Source organism: Dryobates pubescens, chromosome 16 (genome assembly GCF_014839835.1).
Source record: "Dryobates pubescens isolate bDryPub1 chromosome 16, bDryPub1.pri, whole genome shotgun sequence".
NCBI classification, from domain to species: Eukaryota; Metazoa; Chordata; class Aves; order Piciformes; family Picidae; genus Dryobates; species Dryobates pubescens.
The window spans coordinates 4,287,470-4,308,105 of record NC_071627.1 but is presented as its reverse complement, the minus strand read 5'-3'; the positions used below and the strand labels follow the sequence as shown (position 1 = coordinate 4,308,105).

The 20,636-nt window shown below is 63.7% G+C and overlaps 1 protein-coding gene across 1 annotated transcript in view; it reads left to right on the top strand.

Annotated features, from left to right (window-relative positions):
- Positions 1-20,636, top strand: part of UBE2D2 (ubiquitin conjugating enzyme E2 D2) — a 45,924-nt gene that overhangs the window by 7,773 nt on the left and 17,515 nt on the right. Inside the window, exons 2-5 of the mRNA XM_054168456.1 lie at positions 4,463-4,526; positions 16,080-16,111; positions 16,200-16,277; positions 16,376-16,481. Of these exons, the coding sequence (XP_054024431.1) occupies positions 4,463-4,526; positions 16,080-16,111; positions 16,200-16,277; positions 16,376-16,481 (280 nt within the window). The remainder of the gene's footprint in view (positions 1-4,462; positions 4,527-16,079; positions 16,112-16,199; positions 16,278-16,375; positions 16,482-20,636) is intronic.

Genomic DNA, 20,636 nt, shown 5'->3' with positions numbered 1-20,636 from the left:
CAGCTGTGACCACAGCTGGCTCTGGGGTTGTGCTGGCAGTGCCCAGGAGCTGCCAGGGGGTCCTCAGAAGGCAGAGTGACCTGGGGGCTCATCACTGGGTCCCCTCTGCACCTGGGTAACCACAGCTGTAGCTGGAGCCTGTCCTCTTCTGGACCTTGGCTCTGCTTCCCTTGCCAGGGAGGGGTGGAAGCCTCACTGCTGTGGGCACCCTGAAGGGAGCAGCCTGCCAGGAGAGATCCACTCCTGCCTCAGCCTCTCCAGTGTGCAGAGCTGGCTGGGGGCTCCTGCAGCTGCTGGCTGTGGTCAGAGGGGTCCTGGGGAGGTTCTCCTTCCTGACTGCTGTCCCAGCTGGTGTCCTGCAGGAGCTGGCAGGTTTGGTTTTGCAGGGACTTGACTTGAGAGGAGCTGCTGGGTTTCTCCAGGCAGCAGGAGCTCACATGTGGCTGTTTGCAGGGGACTGGAATCTGTGAGCCTTCACTCTCTGCAGTCAGGGAGCAGGACAGCAGTCCTTCAGCCTTCCAGTACCTGAAGGGCTCCAGGAGAGCTGGGGAAGGACCTCTGACAAGGGCTGGGAGTGCCAGGATGAGGGACAGTGGCCTTGAGCTGGGAGAGGGGAGATTGAGACTGGAGAGGAGGGAGGAATTGTTGGCAGTGAGGCTGGGGAGACTCTGGCACAGGTTGCCCAGGGAGGCTGTGGCTGCCTCCTGCCTGGAGGTGTTGCAGGCCAGGCTGGATGAGGCCCTGAGCAGCCTGGGCTGGTGGGAGGTGTCCCTGCCCAGGGCAGGGGGCTGGAGCTGGCTGAGCTTTGAGGTCCCTTCCAGCCTTTCTGTGGAGCTGTGTCTGGTGAGAGCTGCAGAGCTGTGGTGAGGGCTGGGAGCATGCAGGGGGAGTTTTCCTTCCAGGGAGGTGCTGGACAGAGCTTCAGGAGCCCACAGTGCTCCTTCCAGCTGCAAATGGAGATGGCAGAGAGTGCTGGGGAGAGACCTGCCTGCTGCCAGCTGAGCTTTGTGGTGTCCCTCACCTGCTGGGAAGCTTCTCCCCCCCCCCTGGCAGGGCTGTGGTGGGATCCTGTTGGGTGCAGAGGTGCTCCTGAGCAGCAGGGCCTGGGCTGAGTCAGGGCAGCTCTGCACCTCTCTGTTCTCCTCACTGGCTGAGGGGGCTGGAGCTGCAGCCTGTGTGCAGCTGAGGTTCTTGAGTCCAGCCCAGAGGAGGCTGTGGTCATGCATGGAGAGCATGGGTGGGAGCAGTGGTGTTCCTTCTGAGCTGATGGGGAGTGCTGAGGAGGACTTCAGGTGGGGTTTGTTTCCTCTCAGCAGCTGTTGAGGCTTCTGAGCCCTGCCTCATGACATTGCCTTTCCTGCTGGTGTTGGGCAGGCACCTTCAGAGAGAGGCTCTGCTCCTGGCCCTTCCTGCCTGCTCTGCTCACCTGGGCTCTGGAGACCCTCTGCAGCCGTGACCAGGCTGACCAGAGGCAGTTGTGTGGCCCTTGGGTGCCCCTGGAGCTGCAGGTGGCTGTGTCCCCCTGCTGTGCTGGTGGCACCAGCTGTCTGTGGGCTGGCTGCTGAGCAGGGCACAGTGCAGGCTGCTCAGTGGTGCTCAGACTCTCCTCAGCTCCCTGCCCTTGGTCAGTCTGCAGGCAGTGCTGACCTGCTGGAGGGTCAGGAGGCTCTGCAGAGGGACCTGGCCAGGCTGCAGCCATGGCTGAGGTCAGAGGGGTGAGGTTCTACAAGGCCCAGGGCTGGGTGCTGCACTTGGGGCACAACAACCCCAGGAAGGCTCCAGGCTGGGGGCAGAGGGGCTGGAAAGTGCCCAGCAGAGAAGGCCCTGGGGGTGCTGGGTGACAGCAGCTGGAGAGGAGCTCAGGGGGTGCCCAGGTGGGCAAGAAGGGCAGCAGCAGCCTGGCCTGGAGCAGCAATGGTGTGGGCAGCAGGAGCAGGGCAGGGATGGTGCCCCTGGACTGGGCACTGGGGAGGCCACAGCTTGAGTGCTGGGTTCAGTTCTGGGCCTCTCACTGCAAGAAGGACATTGAGGAGCTGGAGCAGGTCCAGAGAAGGGCAACAGAGCTGGGGAAGGGTCTGGGGAACAGAGCTGGGGAGGAGCAACTGAGGGAGCTGGGGGTGTTCAGTGTGGAGAAGAAGAGGCTGAGGGAGACCTCATTGCTCTCTGCAGCTCCCTGAGAGGAGGCTGGAGCCAGGTGGGGGCTGGGCTCTGCTCCCTGGTGATAGTGTGAGGGGAAATGTTGTCAGGTTGCCCCAGGGCAGGTTTAGGTTGGCCATGAGGAACAATTTCTTCCCCAAAAGAGTTGTGAGGACCTGGCCCAGGCTGCCCAGGGCAGTCCCCATCCCTGCAGGGGCTTCAGAGCCATGGAGCTGTGGGGCTGAGGGCCATGGCTCAGTGGTGCCCTGGCAGTGCCTGGGTGAGGGTTGAACTCGTTCTTAGAGGCTCTCTGGGGTCTAAGCAGGTCTCACTCTCTGCCATCTCAGTGCACCTCTTTGGCTGGAGCTGCCTGCTGCTGCTGCTCAGGGTGCTGCTCAACACATGTGCTGTGCTGGAAGTGTGCTGGTGGGGAGGGAGAGCAGGGGCCTGATCTTCATGCAGCTGATGCCTGTAGCCCAGCCAGGAGGTGAGGAGGGATTCCTGGCTTGGCTGAGTGCATCCTGACAGCTCTGAAGGGCTTTTCCTGCTTGCCAGGATGTCTGGAGGTGTTGCTCAGCAGCTGCTCCTGTCCAAGCCCATGCTGACCCACGAGGCATGGGAGCAAGGAGCAGCCTGCAGGAAGCTCAGCAGGAGCCCCCAGTAAAGCTGCCCTGGGCTGCTGCCAGGTCAGGAGGCTTTCAGAAGTTGGGAGCAGCTAAGAGTGGAAGCAGAGGGGCTCTGCCTGGCACAGTGCTCAGGCTGTGGGAGGCTTTGTGCCTGCTGAGGAGAGCATCCTGAGGTTGGTGTTTGGTGGTAGGCTGCATCCTTGTGAGGTAGCAGGAGGAGGTTTGGCCCCTGGTGGCCTCCCAGCTCTTGGGAAGCAGAAGCTGGAACTCCTGAGGTGATCTCTTCAGGAGCCTGCCTGTATATACCCCCAGACCCCTCAGCAGAAGCTCCTTTCCACCCCTGCAGCCACCTTGTCCTCATCACTGGCCCTGAAGCCTCTGTGTGCCCACAGCAGGGCAGTGCCAGGGCAGGAAGGGAGCAGGCAGGGCTGGACCTGGGAGTTTGCCTTGCTCTTCCCACTGGAGCTCACTCCCTGAGCATGGGGCTGGGGAGAGTGCCTGGGGCCAGTGGGGGCTGGTTCTGATCTGGGAGGGGATTCTGCTGCAGGCTGAAGCTTGGTGTGTGGTTCAGGGAGGTTCTGACTGCCCTCCCTCAAGCAGAGCAGCTGAGACTCAGCAGTGTGGCCAGCAGCAGCTCAGGGCTTCTCCTCTTCATTGACTCTGCCCCAGTGGAGCTGCAGCTGGAGCCTTGTGTCCAGTTCTGGGCTCCCTGGCTCAAGAGACAGGGAACTGCTGAGCAGAGTCCAGTGGGAGGCTGCAGAGCTGCTGAGGGGCCTGGGGCAGCTCTGTGAGGAGCAGAGGCTGAGAGCCTGGAGAGGAGCAGCCCCAGAGGGGAGCTGAGCAAGGCTCAGCAAGAGCTAAAGGAACTGGGCAGGGGCAAGAGGCTGGGGGCAGACTCTGCTCAGTGGTGCCCAGGGACAGGCCAAGGGACACAAACTGGCACCCAGGAGGAGAAAGTTGTTTGGTGTGAGGGTGCTGGAGGCCTGGAGCAGGCTGCCCAGGGAGGTTGTGGAGTCTCCTTGTGTGGAGAGCTTCCAACCCCCACCCTGGGCACTGTGCCCCTGGGCAAGCTGCTGTGGGTGCCCTGCTGGAGCAGGGGCTTGCCAGAGGCCTCTTCCAACCCCTCCCTGCTGGGATTGTCAGATTTATCCTAGGATTCCCTCAGGGGAAAATGCCTGACAGGACCCCTTGGAAGGGGAGGGTCTCCCCTGGTGGCCTGGCAGGTCTGGAGGAGCAGAGGGCCTGGTGTCCTCCTCCAGGCACTCACTGCTGCAAGCATCTGGAGGCAGCCCAGCCCCAGGGTCTGGAGGGTTTGTGTCCTGCAGGCTGGAGGGGGTGACCTGGCTGAGTGCAGCTGGGGCAGCCTGGGGGCTGCTGCTGAGAGCCATCTTAGCTCTGCCCTGGGGAGGGTGGACCATGAGACAGCTCTGTGCTGGGTGGGGGCCTTGAGGTCCTCCAGCCCTGAAGGGAGACCTGAGAGCCCTCGGGAGCCAAGGAGGTTGCTGTGGCTCCAGCCCTGCCTCCAAGCTGCAGCTCGGCTTGCTGGTGGCCTGGCCACTCGCCCTGGGGTGTTCCCATGGCTGGGGCTTCAGGAAAGGCAGCCCTGGGAGCAGGCCTGAGCCCCAGGAGCTGCCAGCAGCAGCTTGTTCCCAGCACAGGGGCTGGGGCTGGACTGACCCTGAGGTGTTTGTGTCTTGCAGGAGTTGAATGACCTGGCTCGTGACCCTCCAGCACAGTGTTCAGCAGGGCCTGTTGGTGATGACAGTAAGTATGAGCCCTGCAGCCCCCCACCACTGCCCTCCAGCTTCCCCTTTCCTTCTGGGAGGGGATGGCCAGCTCCCCAGCAAGCAGAACCCTTCTCTTCTGCCCAGGCTGCTCAACACCCCAGCCTCAACCTTCTGCCCCCACACTGTGCCTCCTGCTCCCCTCCTGTGTGTCGCTGCCAGGAGCACATCCTGAGGGGCAGCAGCTCTGCCACCCACAGGGCTTGAGGTTACCCAGCTGCAGCAGCTCTGGGGCCCAAAGCAGCAGGCAACTGGGAGCAGCTGTCTGAGCTCCTCTGGCCCCTCCACTCCATCTTGCTGTGTAGGCACAGGAAGTCCTCCAGCCTGCTCCTGAGCCCAGTTGGCAGTGCAGTGAGGTGAGAGTGAACTGCATGACCCAGGAGGGGGGAAACCTGCAGCTTAGGAAGGCTCCAGGTGGTCTCTGGGGACAGAGGCTAAAATGTGAGCTGGAAGAGAAGGAGATGGTAAATGACAGCAGGGATTGGGAAGTGATGTTGGGTTTGGGGCCAGCAAGGCCCAGGGCTGGGTGCTGCACTTGGGGCACAACAACCCCAGGAAGGCTCCAGGCTGGGGGCAGAGGGGCTGGAAAGTGCCCAGCAGAGAAGGTCCTGGGGGTGCTGGGTGACAGCAGCTGGAGAGGAGCTCAGGGGGTGCCCAGGTGGGCAAGAAGGGCAGCAGCAGCCTGGCCTGGAGCAGCAGTGGTGTGGGCAGCAGGAGCAGGGCAGGGATGGTGCCCCTGGACTGGGCACTGGGGAGGCCACAGCTTGAGTGCTGGGTTCAGCTCTGGGCCTCTCACTCCAAGAAGGACATTGAGGAGCTGGAGCAGGGCCAGAGAAGGGCAACAGAGCTGGGGAAGGGTCTGGAGAAGAGGGCTGGGGAGGAGCAGCTGAGGGGTGGTTTAATCTGGAGGAGGCTGAGGGAGACCTCATTGCTCTCTGCAGCTCCCTGAGGGGAGGCTGCAGCCTGGTGGGGCTTGGGCTCTGCTCCCTAATACTAAGTGATAGCATGGGAGGGAATTTTGTCAAGTTGCCCCAGGGCAGGGTTAGGTTGGCCATGAGGAACAATCTCATCCCCAGAAGGGTTGGCAAGGCCTGGCCCAGGCTGCCCAGGGCAGGGGTGAATTCTCCATCCCCAGAGCTGTGCAGCTGTGGTGCTGAGGGCCATGGTTTGGTGGTGCCTGGCAGTGCTGGGGGAAGGGTTGGACTCAGCCTGAAAGGTCTCTCCCAAGCAGATGCTCCTGTGATGAGTTTCTGGCTCAGAGGTTTGAAGAGTTCCTGTGGTGGATGGAGCTCTGTAGGACCCCTGGGAGCAGGCCTTGGTCTGTCCTGGGCTGTGGGACTGCTCAGCTCACCAGAGATGAGAACTGAGGAATGGGTTTGGCTGCTGCCCAGGGAGGCTGTGGCTGCCTCCTGCCTGGAGCTGTTCCAGGCCAGGCTGGATGAGGCCCTGAGCAGCCTGGGCTGGTGGGAGGCGTCCCTGCCCATGGCAGGGGCTTGGGGCTGGCTGAGCTTTGAGGTCCCTTCCAACCCAACCATGCTGTGACTCTTAACTTCCAGGCAGGGCCTCCCTCAGTTTGGCATCCTCCTTGTGGCTCTCTCTCAGCAGAATGTCCAAGCCCTGCTGTGAGGGACTTGGGGCTTGATTTGGACACAGCTGCTGAGGTCTGAGACAGGGACTGCAGGTGGGATCCCCATGGTGCTGCTAGGTTGGAAACTCCTCCCCTGTCTGTTGGCTCTGCAGCCTTCCACCTGCAGGATAGCCTTGGGTGATGCACAGGCTGCACTGGGTTGGAAGGGACATCAAAGGTCATCTTGTGCAGGCAGCAGAGACCTCTCCAACCAGAGCAGACTGTCCAGGGACACATCCAGGCTGATTTTGAATGGTTGCAGGGATGGGGCCTCAGCCACCTCCCTGGGCAGCCTGTGCCAGTGTCTCCCCACCCTCACTGCCATGAATTTCTTCCTCCTCTCCAGTCTCATCCTCCCCTCCCCCAGCTCAAAGCCATTGTCCCTCATCCTGGCACTCCCAGCCCTTGTCCAAAGTCCCTCCCCAGCTCTCCTGGAGCCCTTCAGGTACTGGCAGGCTGCTCTGAGGTCTCCCTGGAGCCTTCTCTTCTCCAGGCTGAACAGCCCCAACTCTCCCAGCCTGTGCCCATAGCAGAGGTTCTGCAGCCCTCTCATCACCTCTGTGGCTTCCTCTCCATCAGCCCCAGGTCTCTCTTGTGTTGGAGTTCCCACAGCTGTTCACAGCCCTGCAGGTGAGGTCTCCCAGAGCAGAGCAGAGGGGCAGGATCCCTCTCTCCAGCTCTGGCCACACTGCTTTGGCTGCAGCCCAGGCTGCCCCTGGCCTTCTGTGCTGCCAGTGCCCATTGCTGGCTCCTGCCCAGCTTCTCCCCCCCCAGCACCCCCAAGGCCTTTTGCTGCTCTCTTTGTCCTGCACCTCAGTTGGGCATCCTGTGCCCAGGTGCTCAGTGGTGTGTGGTTTGCAGTTGTCCTTCTGCATGCTGAGGAGCCGTGTGCCAGCAGGAAGGAAAACAGTCTTTAAGGTGCTGCCATCCACTTTGCTGTCTGGCATCCTCTGGTGGGCAGCAGATCCTCTCTCACTTTGTGCCCTTGCCTGGGCAGGAGGCTGAGGTGCACCCTGTAGTGCTGAGCTGGGTGCTCCCTTCAGCTCAGTTGCAGCTTCCCCATCTGCCCCTGCAGAGGCAGCTGAGGTGTCCCAGGGGTTGGTGCTGCTGAGCAGAGGTTGAGGCCAAGGCCCAGTGTCACAGTATCACCAAGGTTGGAAGAGACTCATTGCCCTCTACAACTACCTGAAAGGTAATTGTAGACAGGAGGGGGTTGGTCTCTTCTCCCAGGCAACCAGCACCAGAACAAGGGGACACAGTCTCAAGCTGTGCCAGGGGAGGTTTAGGCTGGAGGTGAGGAGAAAGTTCTTCACCGAGCGAGTCGTTCGTCATTGGGATGTGCTGCCCAGGGAGGTGGTGGAGTCGCCGTCCCTGGAGGTGTTCAAGGGGAGATTGGACGTGGCACTTGGTGCCATGATCTAGTTGTGAGGTCTGTTGGGACAGGTTGGACTTGATGATCCTTGGGGTCTCTTCCAACCTTAGTTATACTGTGAGACTGTGACTCAAAGATCGAGTCCAAGCTGTCTCCACAGACCCCACGACTAGACCATGGCACCAAGTGCCACATCCAATCTCCTCTTGAACACCTCCAGGGACGGTGACTCCACCACCTCCCTGGGCAGCACATCCCAATGGCTAACAATTCTCTCAGTGAAGAACTTTCTCCTCACCTCCAGCCTAAACCTCCCCTGGCACAGCCTGAGACTGTGTCCTCTTGTTCTGGTGCTGGTTGCCTGGGAGAAGAGACCAACCCCTTCCTGTCTACAATCACCTTTCAGGTAGTTGTAGAGGGCAATGAGGTCACCCCTGAGCCTCCTCTTCTCCAGGCTAAACAACCCCAGCTCCCTCAGCCTCTCCTCACAGGGCTGTGCTCAAGGCCTCTCCCCAGCCTTGTTGCCCTTCTCTGGACACCTTCAAGTGTCTCAATGTCCTTCCTAACCTGAGGGGCCCAGAACTGGACACAGGACTCAAGGTGTGGCCTAACCAGTGCAGAGTCCAGGGGCACAATGACCTCCCTGCTCCTGCTGGCCACACTATTCCTAATACAGGCCAGGATGCCATTGGCCTTCTTGGCCACCTGGGCACACTGCTGGCTCATGTTTAGGCAGCTGTCAATCAGCACCCCCAGGTCCCTCTCTGTTTGGCAGCTCTCAGCCACTCTGACCCCAGCCTGTAGCTCTGCCTGGGGTTGCCATGGCCAAAGTGCAGCCCCTGGCACTTGGACTTGTTAAATGCCATCCCCTTGGCCTCTGCCCATCTGTCCAGCAGGTTGAGGTCCCTCTGCAGAGCCTTTCTAACCTCTAACTGACCAACATCTGCTCCCAACTTGGTGTCATCTGCAAACTTGCTGATGACTGACTCAACCCCCTCATCCAGATCATCAATGAAGATGTTAAAGAGGATGGGGCCCAGTGCTGATCCTTGGGGCACACCACTGGTGCCTGGCTGCCAGCTGGCTGTGGCACCATTCACCACCACTCTCTGGGCTCAACCTCCAGCCAGTTCCTAACCCAGCTCAGAGTGCTGCTGTCCAAGCCAGGGGCTGACAGCTTAGCCAGCAGTTTGCTGTGGGGGATGGTGTCAAAGGCCTTGCTGCAGTCCAGGCAGACCACATCTACAGGCCTCCCCACATCCACCAGGCAGTCACCTGGGCATAGAGGGAGATCAGGCTGGAGAGGCAGGACCTTCCCCTCCTAAATCCATGTTGGCTGGGCCTGAGCCCAGCATGGGCAGAGCACAGAGTCCTGCAGCTGCTGAGGCTGGGAGAGACCTTGCAGCTCATCAATTCCAAGCAGTCCCCTGGAGCTCCCCATGGCAGCCCTGCTGCTGAGCCACGTCCCTCAGCACCACATCCACACCTCTGAGCACCTCCAGGGGTGCTGCTGGGCTTTAATCCTTTCCCCAAAGGCCTTCTTCCAACCCCAAGGGTTCAGTGTCTCCAGCACCTCCTCAACAGCCTGCTCCAAGTTTCTCTCTGTTCCTTTCCTTCTGCCATTCTCAGGTTGCTGCAGCTCTCTCCCCCACTTCCTTCCCCCCTGAGCTGTGTGTGTCTCCATCAGTTTGTTCCCCTCCACATTTAAGGCTCTGCTTAGGGCTGGTACTGGGAAAGCTAAGAAGTCAGGAGGGGAAACTTTGTTTTGTTTTGTTTAGGGCCAGAAAACAAAATGAAAATCAGGAATTCATAACATCACAGCAGGGCAGGGGCTGGAAGGGACCTCTGGAGGTCATCCAGGCCAACCCCCTGCCCAGGCAGGGGCACCTAGGGAGGGTCACACAGGAACACATCCAGGGGGGTCTGGAATCTCTCCAGAGATGGAGACTCCATCACCTCTGTGGGCAGCCTGCTCCAGGGCTCCAGCACCCTTCAATTACAGAATACATAGAATCCATAGAATAAACCAGGTTGGAAGAGACCTTCAAGATCATCACGTCCAACCCATCAACCAATCCAACACCACCCAAACAACTAACCCATGGCACCAAGCACCCCATCAAGTCTTCTCCTGAAAACCTCCAGTGATGGTGACCCCACCACCTCCCCAGGCAGCCCATTCCAATGGGCAATCACTCTTTCTGTATAGAACTTTTTTCTAACATCCAGCCTGAACCTCCCCTGGCGCAGCCTGAGACTGTGTCCTCTTGTTCTGGTACTGACTGCCTGGGAGAAGAGACCAACATCTGTCTGTCTACAACCTCCCTTCAGGTAGTTGTAGAGAGTAATAAGGTCACCCCTGAGTCTCCTCTTCTCCAGGCTAAGCAACCCCAGCTCCCTCAGCCTCTCCTCACAGGGCTGTGTTCCAAACCCCTCCCCAGCTTTGTTGCCCTTCTCTGGACTCGTTCCAGCAAGTCAACCTCCTTCCTAAACTGAGGGGCCCAGAACTGGACACAGTACTCGAGGTGTGGCCTAACCAGTGCAGTGTACAGGGGCAGAATGACCTCCCTGATCCTGCTGGCCACACTGTTCCTGATGCAGGCCAGGATGCCATTGGCCCTCCTGGCTGCCTGGGCACACTGCAGGCTCATGTTCAGCCTACCATCAACCAGCACCCCCAGGTCCCTCTCCACCTGACTGCTCTCCAGCCACTCTGACCCCAGCCTGTAGCTCTGCATGGGGTTGTTGTGGCCAATGTGCAGAACCTGGCACTTGGATGTGTTAAATCTCATGCCGTTGGACTCTGCCCATCTGCCCAGCCTGTCCAGGTCCCTCTGCAGAGCCTCTCTACCCTCCAGCAGATCAACTCCTGCCCCCAGCTTGGTGTCATCAGCAAATTTACTGATGATGGACTCAATGCCCTCATCCAGATCATCAATAAAGATGTTAAAGAGCATGGGGCCCAGCACTGATCCCTGGGGCACACCACTGGTGCCTGGCTGCCAGCTGGATGTGGCACCATTCACCACCACTCTCTGGGCTCGGCCCTCCAGCCAGTTCCTAACCCATCGCAGTGTGCTCCCATCCAAGCCATGGGCTGACAGCTTGGCCAGGAGTTTGCTGTGGGGGACGGTGTCAAAGGCCTTGCTGGAGTCCAGGCAGACTACATCCACAGCCTGCCCCACATCCACCAGGCAGTCACCTGATCATAGAAGGAGATCAGGTTGGTCAGGCAGGACCTGCCCTTCCTAAACCCATGCTGGCTGGGCCTGATCCCTTGGCCATCCTCTAAGTGCTGTGTGATTGCACTCAGGATGACCTGTTCCATAATCTTGCCTGGCACTGAGGTCAGGCTGACAGGCCTGGAATTCCCTGGCTCATCCAACCGGCCCTTCTTGTGGATGGGCACCACGTTGGCCAGCTTCCAGTCCTCTGGGATGTCTCCAGTGAGCCAGAAGTTCCTCCTCATGTTCAGATGAACTTCTGATGGTCCAGCCTGTGCTCACTGCCCCTTGGGCTGGCACTGGGCACCACTGAACAGAGCCTGCCCCCATCCTCCTGCCACCCAGCCTTGTATTGATCAGCATTGATGAGATTCCCCCCACAGGCTGCTCCTCTCCAGGCCAAACAGCCCCATTGTCCCTCAGTCCCTCCTCATCAGGGATGTTCCAGGTCCCTCAGCATCCCTGCAGCCCTTTGCTGTGCCCTCTCCAGCCTGTCCTCATCCCAGGGAGCCCAGCACTGGCCACTCCTGCAGGCTTTGTGGGAGGCCTCTGAGCTTTGCAGCCTGGGGAGTCTCCTCCCTGTGGAGCAGGACTGCTGGGGAGCTGCCTGTGCCAGCAGCACTCAGCTCCTGGGGGTGAGTGAGAGGAGCAAGGTCTGCAGTGTCTGCAGTAGGACAGCACTTGGACATGGACCTGTGCAGCTTTCTGGTGGGCTCTGGGGTGAATCCAGGGACCTGTGGAAGGTACTGAAGGCCTTGGCAGCAAAGGAGATGCCTGAGAGGAGGCACCAGTACGGGCTGGGGGTTGTCCTGCTGGAGAGCAGCTCCATGGAGAAGGACCTGGGAGTGCTGGGGGGCAGCAAGTTCTGCATGAGACAGCAAAGTGCCCTGGTGGCCAAGAGAGCCAGTGGGGACCTGGGCTGCAGCAAGAGAAGTGTGGCCAGCAGGGCTGGGGAGGTTCTGCTGCCCCTCTGCTCTGCCCTGCTGAGACCACAGCTGCAATCCTGTGTCCAGCTCTGGGCTCCCCAGCTCCAGAGAGACAGAGACCTGCTGGAGAGAGCCCAGTGGAGGCTGTGAGGATGATGAAGGGACAGGAAGAACATCTCTGCTGTGAAGCAAGGCTGAGCCCTGGGGCTGTCTAGTGTGGAGAGGAGAAGGCTGAGAGGGGATGTGATCAATGTCTACCAGTATCTGAGGGGTGGGGGTCAGGATGAAGGTGCCAGGCTCCTTTTGGTGGTGCCCAGTGACAGGGCAAGGGGCAATGGGCACAAGCCTCACCTCAACATGAGGAGAAACTTCTTTGGTGTGAGGCTGCCCAGGGAGGTTGTGGAGCCTCCTCTGGAGGCTTTCAAATCCTGCCTGGATGTGTTCCTGTGTGCCCTGCCCTGGGTGATGCTGCTTTGGCAGGGGGCTTGGACTGGATGAGCTCTGGAGGTCCCTTCCCACCCCTCCCATTCCCTGATCCTATGAATATGCTTACACTGAGCTGCAGCAGCTCTGCTGTGCAGGAGGGGCTGTGTAACACCCCTGGGAAGCTTCTAGGGTGCCTCTTGACCTCACTGTGGGTCCCAGAGGTCATCTACTCCAACCCCCAGCCATGGGCAGGGACACCTCCCACCAGCCCAGGCTGCTGAGGGCTTCATCCAGCCTGGCCTGGAACACCTTTGGGGAGGGGGCAGCCACAGCCTGCTCCAGAGCCTCACCACCTCCATGCTGTAGAAGTTTTTCCTCAGATCCAGCCCAAACCTGCTCTCCTTCAGCTTCCAGCCCTTCCCCCCTGTCCCTGGAGCTCCTCAGCTCTGGGAAGGGAGGAGCTGCCAGGGACAGGGGTTTGTGTCCCCTGCTAGTGGGGGTTCAGCCCTTCTCCACCTGCCTCTGGCCTTAGTTTTGGGAGCGTGCTTGGGACTGGATGGCTCAAGGCTGCTTCTAGGGTGCTGTGCAGTGGCTCAGTTCACTCCTGACCATGTCCCTGTGCCCAGCACCCCCTGACCTGGTCAGGAGCTTTGTGAGTGGCTGGTTTGAGAGTCAGGAGTCACCTGAAGTGAGCTGTGTGTGTCACAGATCTAGCTGGAGCTCATCAGACCTGCCCTGGCTGCTGGGAGGATGCAGGGCTTGGCCTCTGCAGGCACTTCCCTGTGGTCTGGGCTAGGAGGGGGAGGGAAGAGCAGCTGCCAGCCTGCCCTGCTGTGTTGTGAGGTGTTGAGCTTCACTGGCAGGGTGCTTTCCTTTCTGCTTGCTGGGCTTCAGGTGAGCTGCTCCTTCTGCTGTGAAGGCCAAGCTTGCTCCAGTGCTGTGCTGCAGAGCACTCACAGGGATCCTTAGCCCTTGCAATGTGGGTGAGCACTAGGACTGAACACCTGAGCCTTGGCTTCCTGCCTCCACACTGATGCTCAGAAGGCCACAGCAGCCTCTGTGACAAACCTGCTGCTCCTCTCAGGGCAGAGTTAGGTTGGCCATCAGGAGGGAGTTCTGCACAGGGAGGGTGGGGAGACACTGGAACAGGCTGCCCAGGTTGGGGGTTGAGGCTCCATCCCTGCAGACATTCAGGATCAGCCTGGATGTGTCCCTGGGCAGCCTGCTCTGCTTGGAGGTGTTCCTGCTGCCTGCAGGGGGGTTGGACAGGGTGCCCTTTGGGGGTCCCTTCCAACCTGATGCTCTCTGTGACTGTCCTCCTGCAGCTTGCCTTCCAGAGGGACCCTGCAGCAGCTGGGGTCTGCAGCTGGCAGTGCTGCCCTGCAGGGGGAGGCTCCTGGTGCTGCCCCAGCAGAGCTGTGGGGCTGCTGTGCTCAGCACGGGCTGGGGGGGGAGTGCAGGCACCCTGGGAACCCCCCAGCAGCCCCCCTGCAGGCTGCCAGCTCTGACTGCTGTCCTGGTGTGCTGCTGGCTCTCCATGAGCCTTCTCCCAGCAGGTGAAGCTGTCCTGTGGGGCAGATGCAGAGCTGGGAGAGCTCATTTGTGTCCCCTGCACCCAAGCTCTGCCCTGCCGCTTCCCGCTGCCCAGGGTCGAGCAGGCTCCTCCTGGCGCTCCCTCCAGGCTTGCTTCTGAGCCCTTGAGGCCTCTGTGGAGGCTGAGCTTAAAGATTGAGTCAGGGTGGTGCTTAGGTTACCTCTGTCCAGGTATTCCAAGCTTGGGCCTCCTCTCCATTTGCTTTGTGTAGGAGAGATCCTCCCTGAGGTGTGAGCTATGCTCTGGGCTGGAAGGGACCTCCAAAGCTCACCCAGTCCAACCCCCTGCACTCAGCAGGGACATCCTCCACCAGAGCAGGTTGCCCAGAGCCTCCTTGAGCCTCACCTTGAGTATCTCCAGTGCTGAGGCCCCAGCTACCTCCCTGGGCAGCAGCTGCAGTGTTCCAGCAGCCTCTGGCTCAGGTGCTGCACAGGGAAGCAGTGTCTGGAGGTCTCACTTGGGGTTGCCAGGTTGGCTGGGGCTGGGTGGTTACTGCCCTGGGAGTTTTTGCAGGGCACAAGTGTGGCACCCCCAGAGTGTGGAGCATGGAGAGCTTTGCTCCTTTTAAGCCCTTGCCTTGCTTCCCTGCAGCCTTTGGGTCTGGGCTGGGTTGGAGGAGACCTGCAGTGACCTGGGCTGGTGGGAGGTGTCCCTGCCCATGGCAGAGGGGTTGGCACTGGATAATCTTGAAGGTCCCTTCCAACCCATTCTGTGCCTTGGGACACAGCTGCACAAGTCCATAGGTGCAGGGGGATGAGCTGGAGGATGCTGAGGGAGGAGGTTGATGCCATGGCAAGGCTGCACCCTGATCCCTTTGGAAGGTCATGGCAAGAGGGATGCTCCTGATGAGTGGGAGAAGGCAAACATCAGACACAACTGCTCAGGGTGGGCTCTGGAGCCAGAAGCTGCCTGCCAGGGGAGTGCCAGGCTCCCTTTGCCTCCCCCCATGCCAGCAGCTGTAATGGCACCTTGGTGTTCCAGGCCAGGCTGGACGAGGCCTCCAGCAACCTGGGCTGGTGGGAGGTGTCCCTGCCCATGGCAGAGGAGTTGCAGCTGGATGCTCTTCAAGGTCCCTTCCAACCCAAACCATTCTCTGAACCTCTGTGCCCCTTGGTCCTGTTCTAGCACCTTCTGAGCTCTGCCTGCAGCTCCCAAACCAGGGTTGTGCTTCATGGAGGAGAGGCCAAAGGGGAGCTCTGGACACAGCAGTCCTTGCCCTGCCCCCTGGAGCTCAGGGATGGATCCATGAGCCCACTGCAGGCACTGTGCAGCTTGTCAGGAAGGAGAAGCTTGGACACTTCTCCCAAGTCTTTGATCATGTGGAGCTCTTTTGTGCTGAGGCCTTTCTGAACTTCTGGGTGTCAGGGAAGGGTCCTGCAGCCCTGCTGAGCATGTTGCTGTGAACATCAGCTGAGCAGCTTGGGCTGGCTCAGGAGAAGCTGAGTGTGGGGATTGAGCCTTCCATCTTCAGTCAGAAGGGGCTGGAGACCTCACTCCTTAGTAAGGAATAACCAAGGTTGCTCCCTGGAGGTGCTGAGGGCCAGGTTGGATGAGGCCTTCACTGCTTTTACCCCCTTGCTTCCCTGCAGCCTTTGGGTCTGTGCTGGGTTGAGCAGCCTGGGCTGGTGGGAGGTGTCCCTGCCCAGGGCAGGGGGCTGGAGCTGGCTGAGCTTTGAGGTCCCTTCCATGCCAACCATGCTGTGATTCCATGACACAAATGTGGCTGCTCCCTGCTCCTGGGGAGTGCTGAGATGCCACCATGGGAAGGTGAGAAGCAGGTGCAGGGCATGGGGTGTGCCAGGTTCTGCTGCAGGAGCTGTGTCAGCAGTTAGGTAGCTGTGAGATGCTGCCTTGGCTCACCTGGGAGTTGCCCCCAAAAGGGGAACTTTCTTTGCCCTTTTCAACCCCCAGGAGGTGGAGAGGGGCCTGAGCCTGCCCCAGGGCTGTGGGGTGACCTCCTGCCCACCCACCTGCTGATGCCACAGGAGGCTAAAGGGGGAGGAAACCAATCCCAGGAGTCTGCTTTAGCATTTGGTTCTTTCCACCAAGTCTTTGCAGTCCCTCCCACTTTTTAAACCCCTCAGTCCCCCCAGTCCAGGGGCTGATCATTGCCCTCCCTGCAGCACCAGATCCAAGAGGATCCTGCAGCACCATGGGATCACAGCATGGGTTGGGTCGCAAGGTTCTTTTAACTTAAGTCTTTGCACTCCCCCACCTTTTAACCCCCCACTCCCCCCAGTCCAGGGGGGGAACCAGATGGTCTTGAAAGTGCCTTCCAGCCCAAAGCACTGTGTGGCCCTCTGTTGACAGCAGGCCCTTGCCTTGAGCTTCTGCCCACTGAAGTGAATCTTTTCTCTCTTGCAGTGTTCCATTGGCAAGCCACAATAATGGGACCAGTAAGTATTGAGAGGCTGGCTGGTGGTGCTGGTGGTGCCCCAGTGCTGCTGTGCTGACCCTGGCCACGCTTCTCTCTCTCCCTGACAGAACGACAGTCCCTACCAAGGTGGAGTCTTCTTCCTGACGATTCACTTCCCGACAGATTACCCCTTCAAACCGCCCAAGGTGAGCGGCACCCGGCAGCCCCCCCTCCCCCCCCCTGCCTGGCCTGCCTGCTGTGGCCCCCTGGGAGCCCTCCCCTGACCTGCTGCTTCCTCCTGCAGGTTGCATTTACAACGAGAATCTATCACCCAAACATCAACAGTAACGGCAGCATTTGTCTGGACATCCTACGGTCACAGTGGTCCCCAGCACTAACTATTTCAAAAGGTACCTGCCCTGCTGCTCCTGCCCTGCCCCCCAGCCACTGCTCAGCACTGGGGCTGCTCAGCTGCTGCCTGCCTGCCTGCCTGCCTGCCTGCCTGCTGCCCCTGCCTCCCCCTGCTGGGGCTGCTCAGCTGGCTGCGTGCCTGCAGGCTGCTGCCGAGAGAGGCAGCTCAGCTCTGCCCAGAGGAGCCTGTGAGCCCCCACTGCCCCAGCAGCTCCCTGCCTCACCTTGCCCTGCCCTGCCCCAGAAAGGCCTCAGCCTGGGGCTGGGACCCCCCTGCCCAGCCTCAGCCCGGGGCTGGGCCACCCTGCCCTGCCCTGCCCCAGAGAGGCCTCAGCCCGGGGCTGGGACCCCCCTGCCCTGCCCTGCCCTGCCCTGCCCCAGAGAGGCCTCAGCCCGGGGCTGGGCCCCCCCTGCCCTGCCCTGCCCTGCCCCAGAGAGGCCTCAGCCCGGGCTCCCCGCGGGTGCTGCCAGCCCTGCCCTGCCCGGGCTCCCCGCGGGTGCTGCCTGCCCTGCCCGGGCTCCCCGCGGGTGCTGCCAGCCCTGCCCAGCCCGGGCTCCCCGCGGGTGCTGCCTGCCCTGCCCTGCCCGGGCTCCCCGCGGGTGCTGCCTGCCCTGCCCTGCCCGGGCTCCCCGCGGGTGCTGCCAGCCCTGCCCTGCCCGGGCTCCCCGCGGGTGCTCCCTGCCCTGCCCTGCCCGGGCTCCCCGCGGGTGCTGCCTGCCCTGCCCGGGCTCCCCGCGGGTGCTGCCTGCCCTGCCCGGGCTCCCCGCGGGTGCTGCCTGCCCTGCCCGGCTCAGGCTCCCCGCGGGTGCTGCCAGCCCTGCCCTGCCTGGCCCGGGCTCCCCGCGGGTGCTGCCTGCCCTGCCTGGCCCGGGCTCCCCGCGGGTGCTGCCAGCCCTGCCCTGCCTGGCCCGGGCTCCCCGCGGGTGCTGCCTGCCCTGCCCGGGCTCCCCGCGGGTGCTGCCAGCCCTGCCCGGGCTCCCCGCGGGTGCTGCCAGCCCTGCCCTGCCCTGCCCGGGCTCCCCGCGGGTGCTGCCAGCCCTGCCCTGCCCGGGCTCCCCGCGGGTGCTGCCTGCCCTGCCCTGCCCGGGCTCCCCGCGGGTGCTGCCAGCCCTGCCCTGCCCTGCCCGGGCTCCCCGCGGGTGCTGCCAGCCCTGCCCTGCCCGGGCTCCCCGCGGGTGCTGCCTGCCCTGCCCTGCCCGGGCTCCCCGCGGGTGCTGCCAGCCCTGCCCTGCCCGGGCTCCCCGCGGGTGCTGCCTGCCCTGCCCGGCTCAGGCTCCCCGCGGGTGCTGCCAGCCCTGCCCTGCCCTGCCCGGGCTCCCCGCGGGTGCTGCCTGCCCAGCCCGGGCTCCCCGCGGGTGCTGCCAGCCCTGCCCGGGCTCCCCGCGGGTGCTGCCAGCCCTGCCCTGCCCTGCCCGGGCTCCCCGCGGGTGCTGCCAGCCCTGCCCTGCCCGGGCTCCCCGCGGGTGCTGCCAGCCCTGCCCTGCCCGGGCTCCCCGCGGGTGCTGCCAGCCCTGCCCTGCCCTGCCCGGGCTCCCCGCGGGTGCTGCCTGCCCTGCCCTGCCCTGCCCGGGCTCCCCGCGGGTGCTGCCAGCCCTGCCCTGCCCTGGCTCCCCGCGGGTGCTGCCAGCCCTGCCCTGCCCTGGCTCCCCGCGGGTGCTGCCAGCCCTGCCCGGCCCGGCCCGGGCTCCCCGCAGGTGCTGCCTGCCCTGCCCTGCCCTGCCCGGGCTCCCCGCGGGTGCTGCCAGCCCTGCCCGGGCTCCCCGCGGGTGCTGCCAGCCCTGCCCTGTCCTGGCTCCCCGCGGGTGCTGCCTGCCCTGCCCGGGCTCCCCGCGGGTGCTGCCAGCCCTGCCCTGCCCGGGCTCCCCGCGGGTGCTGCCTGCCCTGCCCGGGCTCCCCGCGGGTGCTGCCTGCCCTGCCCAGCCCTGCCCAGGCTCCCCGCGGGTGCTGCCAGCCCTGCCCTGCCCTGCCCGGGCTCCCCGCGGGTGCTGCCTGCCCTGCCCTGCCCTGCCCGGGCTCCCCGCGGGTGCTGCCAGCCCTGCCCTGCCCGGGCTCCCCGCGGGTGCTGCCAGCCCTGCCCTGCCCTGCCCGGGCTCCCCGCGGGTGCTGCCAGCCCTGCCCTGCCCTGCCCGGGCTCCCCGCGGGTGCTGCCAGCCCTGCCCTGCCCGGGCTCCCCGCGGGTGCTGCCAGCCCTGCCCTGCCCAGGCTCCCCGCGGGTGCTGCCTGCCCTGCCCTGCCCTGCCCGGGCTCCCCGCGGGTGCTGCCAGCCCTGCCCTGCCCGGGCTCCCCGCGGGTGCTGCCAGCCCTGCCCGGCCCGGGCTCCCCGCGGGTGCTCCCTGCCCGGCCCTGCCCGGGCTCCCCGCGGGTGCTGCCTGCCCTGCCCTGCCCGGGCTCCCCGCGGGTGCTGCCAGCCCTGCCCTGCCCTGCCCTGCCCTGCCCTGCCCGGGCTCCCCGCGGGTGCTGCCTGCCCTGCCCTGCCCTGCCCGGGCTCCCCGCGGGTGCTGCCAGCCCTGCCCTGCCCGGGCTCCCCGCGGGTGCTGCCAGCCCTGCCCTGCCCTGCCCGGGCTCCCCGCGGGTGCTGCCAGCCCTGCCCTGCCCTGCCCGGGCTCCCCGCAGGTGCTGCCAGCCCTGCCCTGCCCGGGCTCCCCGCGGGTGCTGCCAGCCCTGCCCGGCCCGGGCTCCCCGCGGGTGCTGCCAGCCCTGCCCTGCCCTGCCCGGGCTCCCCGCGGGTGCTGCCAGCCCTGCCCTGCCCTGCCCGGGCTCCCCGCGGGTGCTGCCTGCCCTGCCCTGCCCTGCCCGGGCTCCCCGCAGGTGCTGCCAGCCCTGCCCTGCCCGGGCTCCCCGCGGGTGCTGCCAGCCCTGCCCGGCCCGGGCTCCCCGCGGGTGCTCCCTGCCCGGCCCTGCCCGGGCTCCCCGCGGGTGCTGCCAGCCCTGCCCTGCCCTGCCCTGCCCTGCCCTGCCCTGCCCGGGCTCCCCGCGGGTGCTCCCTGCCCAGCCCTGCCCGGGCTCCCCGCGGGTGCTGCCCTGCCCGGCCCGGGCTCCCCGCGGGTGCTGCCAGCCCTGCCCTGCCCGGGCTCCCCGCGGGTGCTGCCAGCCCTGCCCTGCCCTGCCCGGGCTCCCCGCGGGTGCTGCCAGCCCTGCCCTGCCCTGCCCGGGCTCCCCGCAGGTGCTGCCAGCCCTGCCCTGCCCGGGCTCCCCGCGGGTGCTGCCAGCCCTGCCCGGCCCGGGCTCCCCGCGGGTGCTGCCAGCCCTGCCCTGCCCGGGCTCCCCGCGGGTGCTGCCAGCCCTGCCCTGCCCTGCCCGGGCTCCCCGCGGGTGCTGCCAGCGCTGCCCGGCCCGGGCTCCCCGCGGGTGCTGCCAGCCCTGCCCTGCCCGGGCTCCCCGCGGGTGCTGCCTGCCCTGCCCTGGCTCCCCGCAGGTGCTGCCAGCCCTGCCCGGCCCGGGCTCCCCGCGGGTGCTGCCTGCCCTGCCCAGCTTAGGCTCCCCCATCTGTGGAGGCAGCTGGAAGGGCAGAGCAGTGCCTGGATGTGTCTCTTGGCAGAAGCTGGCTCAGGGCAGGGTGCTGGAGTCTCTGCTCAGGTGGACGGGCTGGGGCATGGTGCCAGGGTGAGGCAGCTCTCCTCACTGCTGCTCTGTGCAGCACTGGCTGCTGTCTAAGCACTGAGGCAGCAGCCGGGGCTGGCCTCAGGTGTGCTGGGATTGGGTTGCTGTGTAACTGGTCAGACTGGTGCAGCTGGAGAGGGTGATGAGATCTTCTCTGGCTTCGAGAGGAAAATGTCCCTGTGGGCAGTGGGGGGTGGGCAGGCAGCGCTGGGAAGATGCTGGGAGCTGGGCTGGAACTGGGACAGCTGGAAAAAGGTAGGGCAGGGATTGAAGAGGCTGGCTGAGGGCATCAGGGAGTGGCTGTCAGCTTTCGTCGCTCCCAAAATACATCTGAAGAGGAAGCTTGCAGCCCAGCTGCTGTGTGCTTCTAACATCTGCCTCCTTGTGCTCCTCAGGAGGATGCAGCTGGAGGCAGCCAAGGGGCAGTGAGGCCATTGTGGGGCTGAGCTCCTCTGCAAGCTGCTCCCCTTGAGGAGGGGTCCCTGTGGTGCTGACCACTGCTCACCCACTGCAGAGGAGTTCAGAGCAGGGCACAAACCTCCCTGCCATGGCA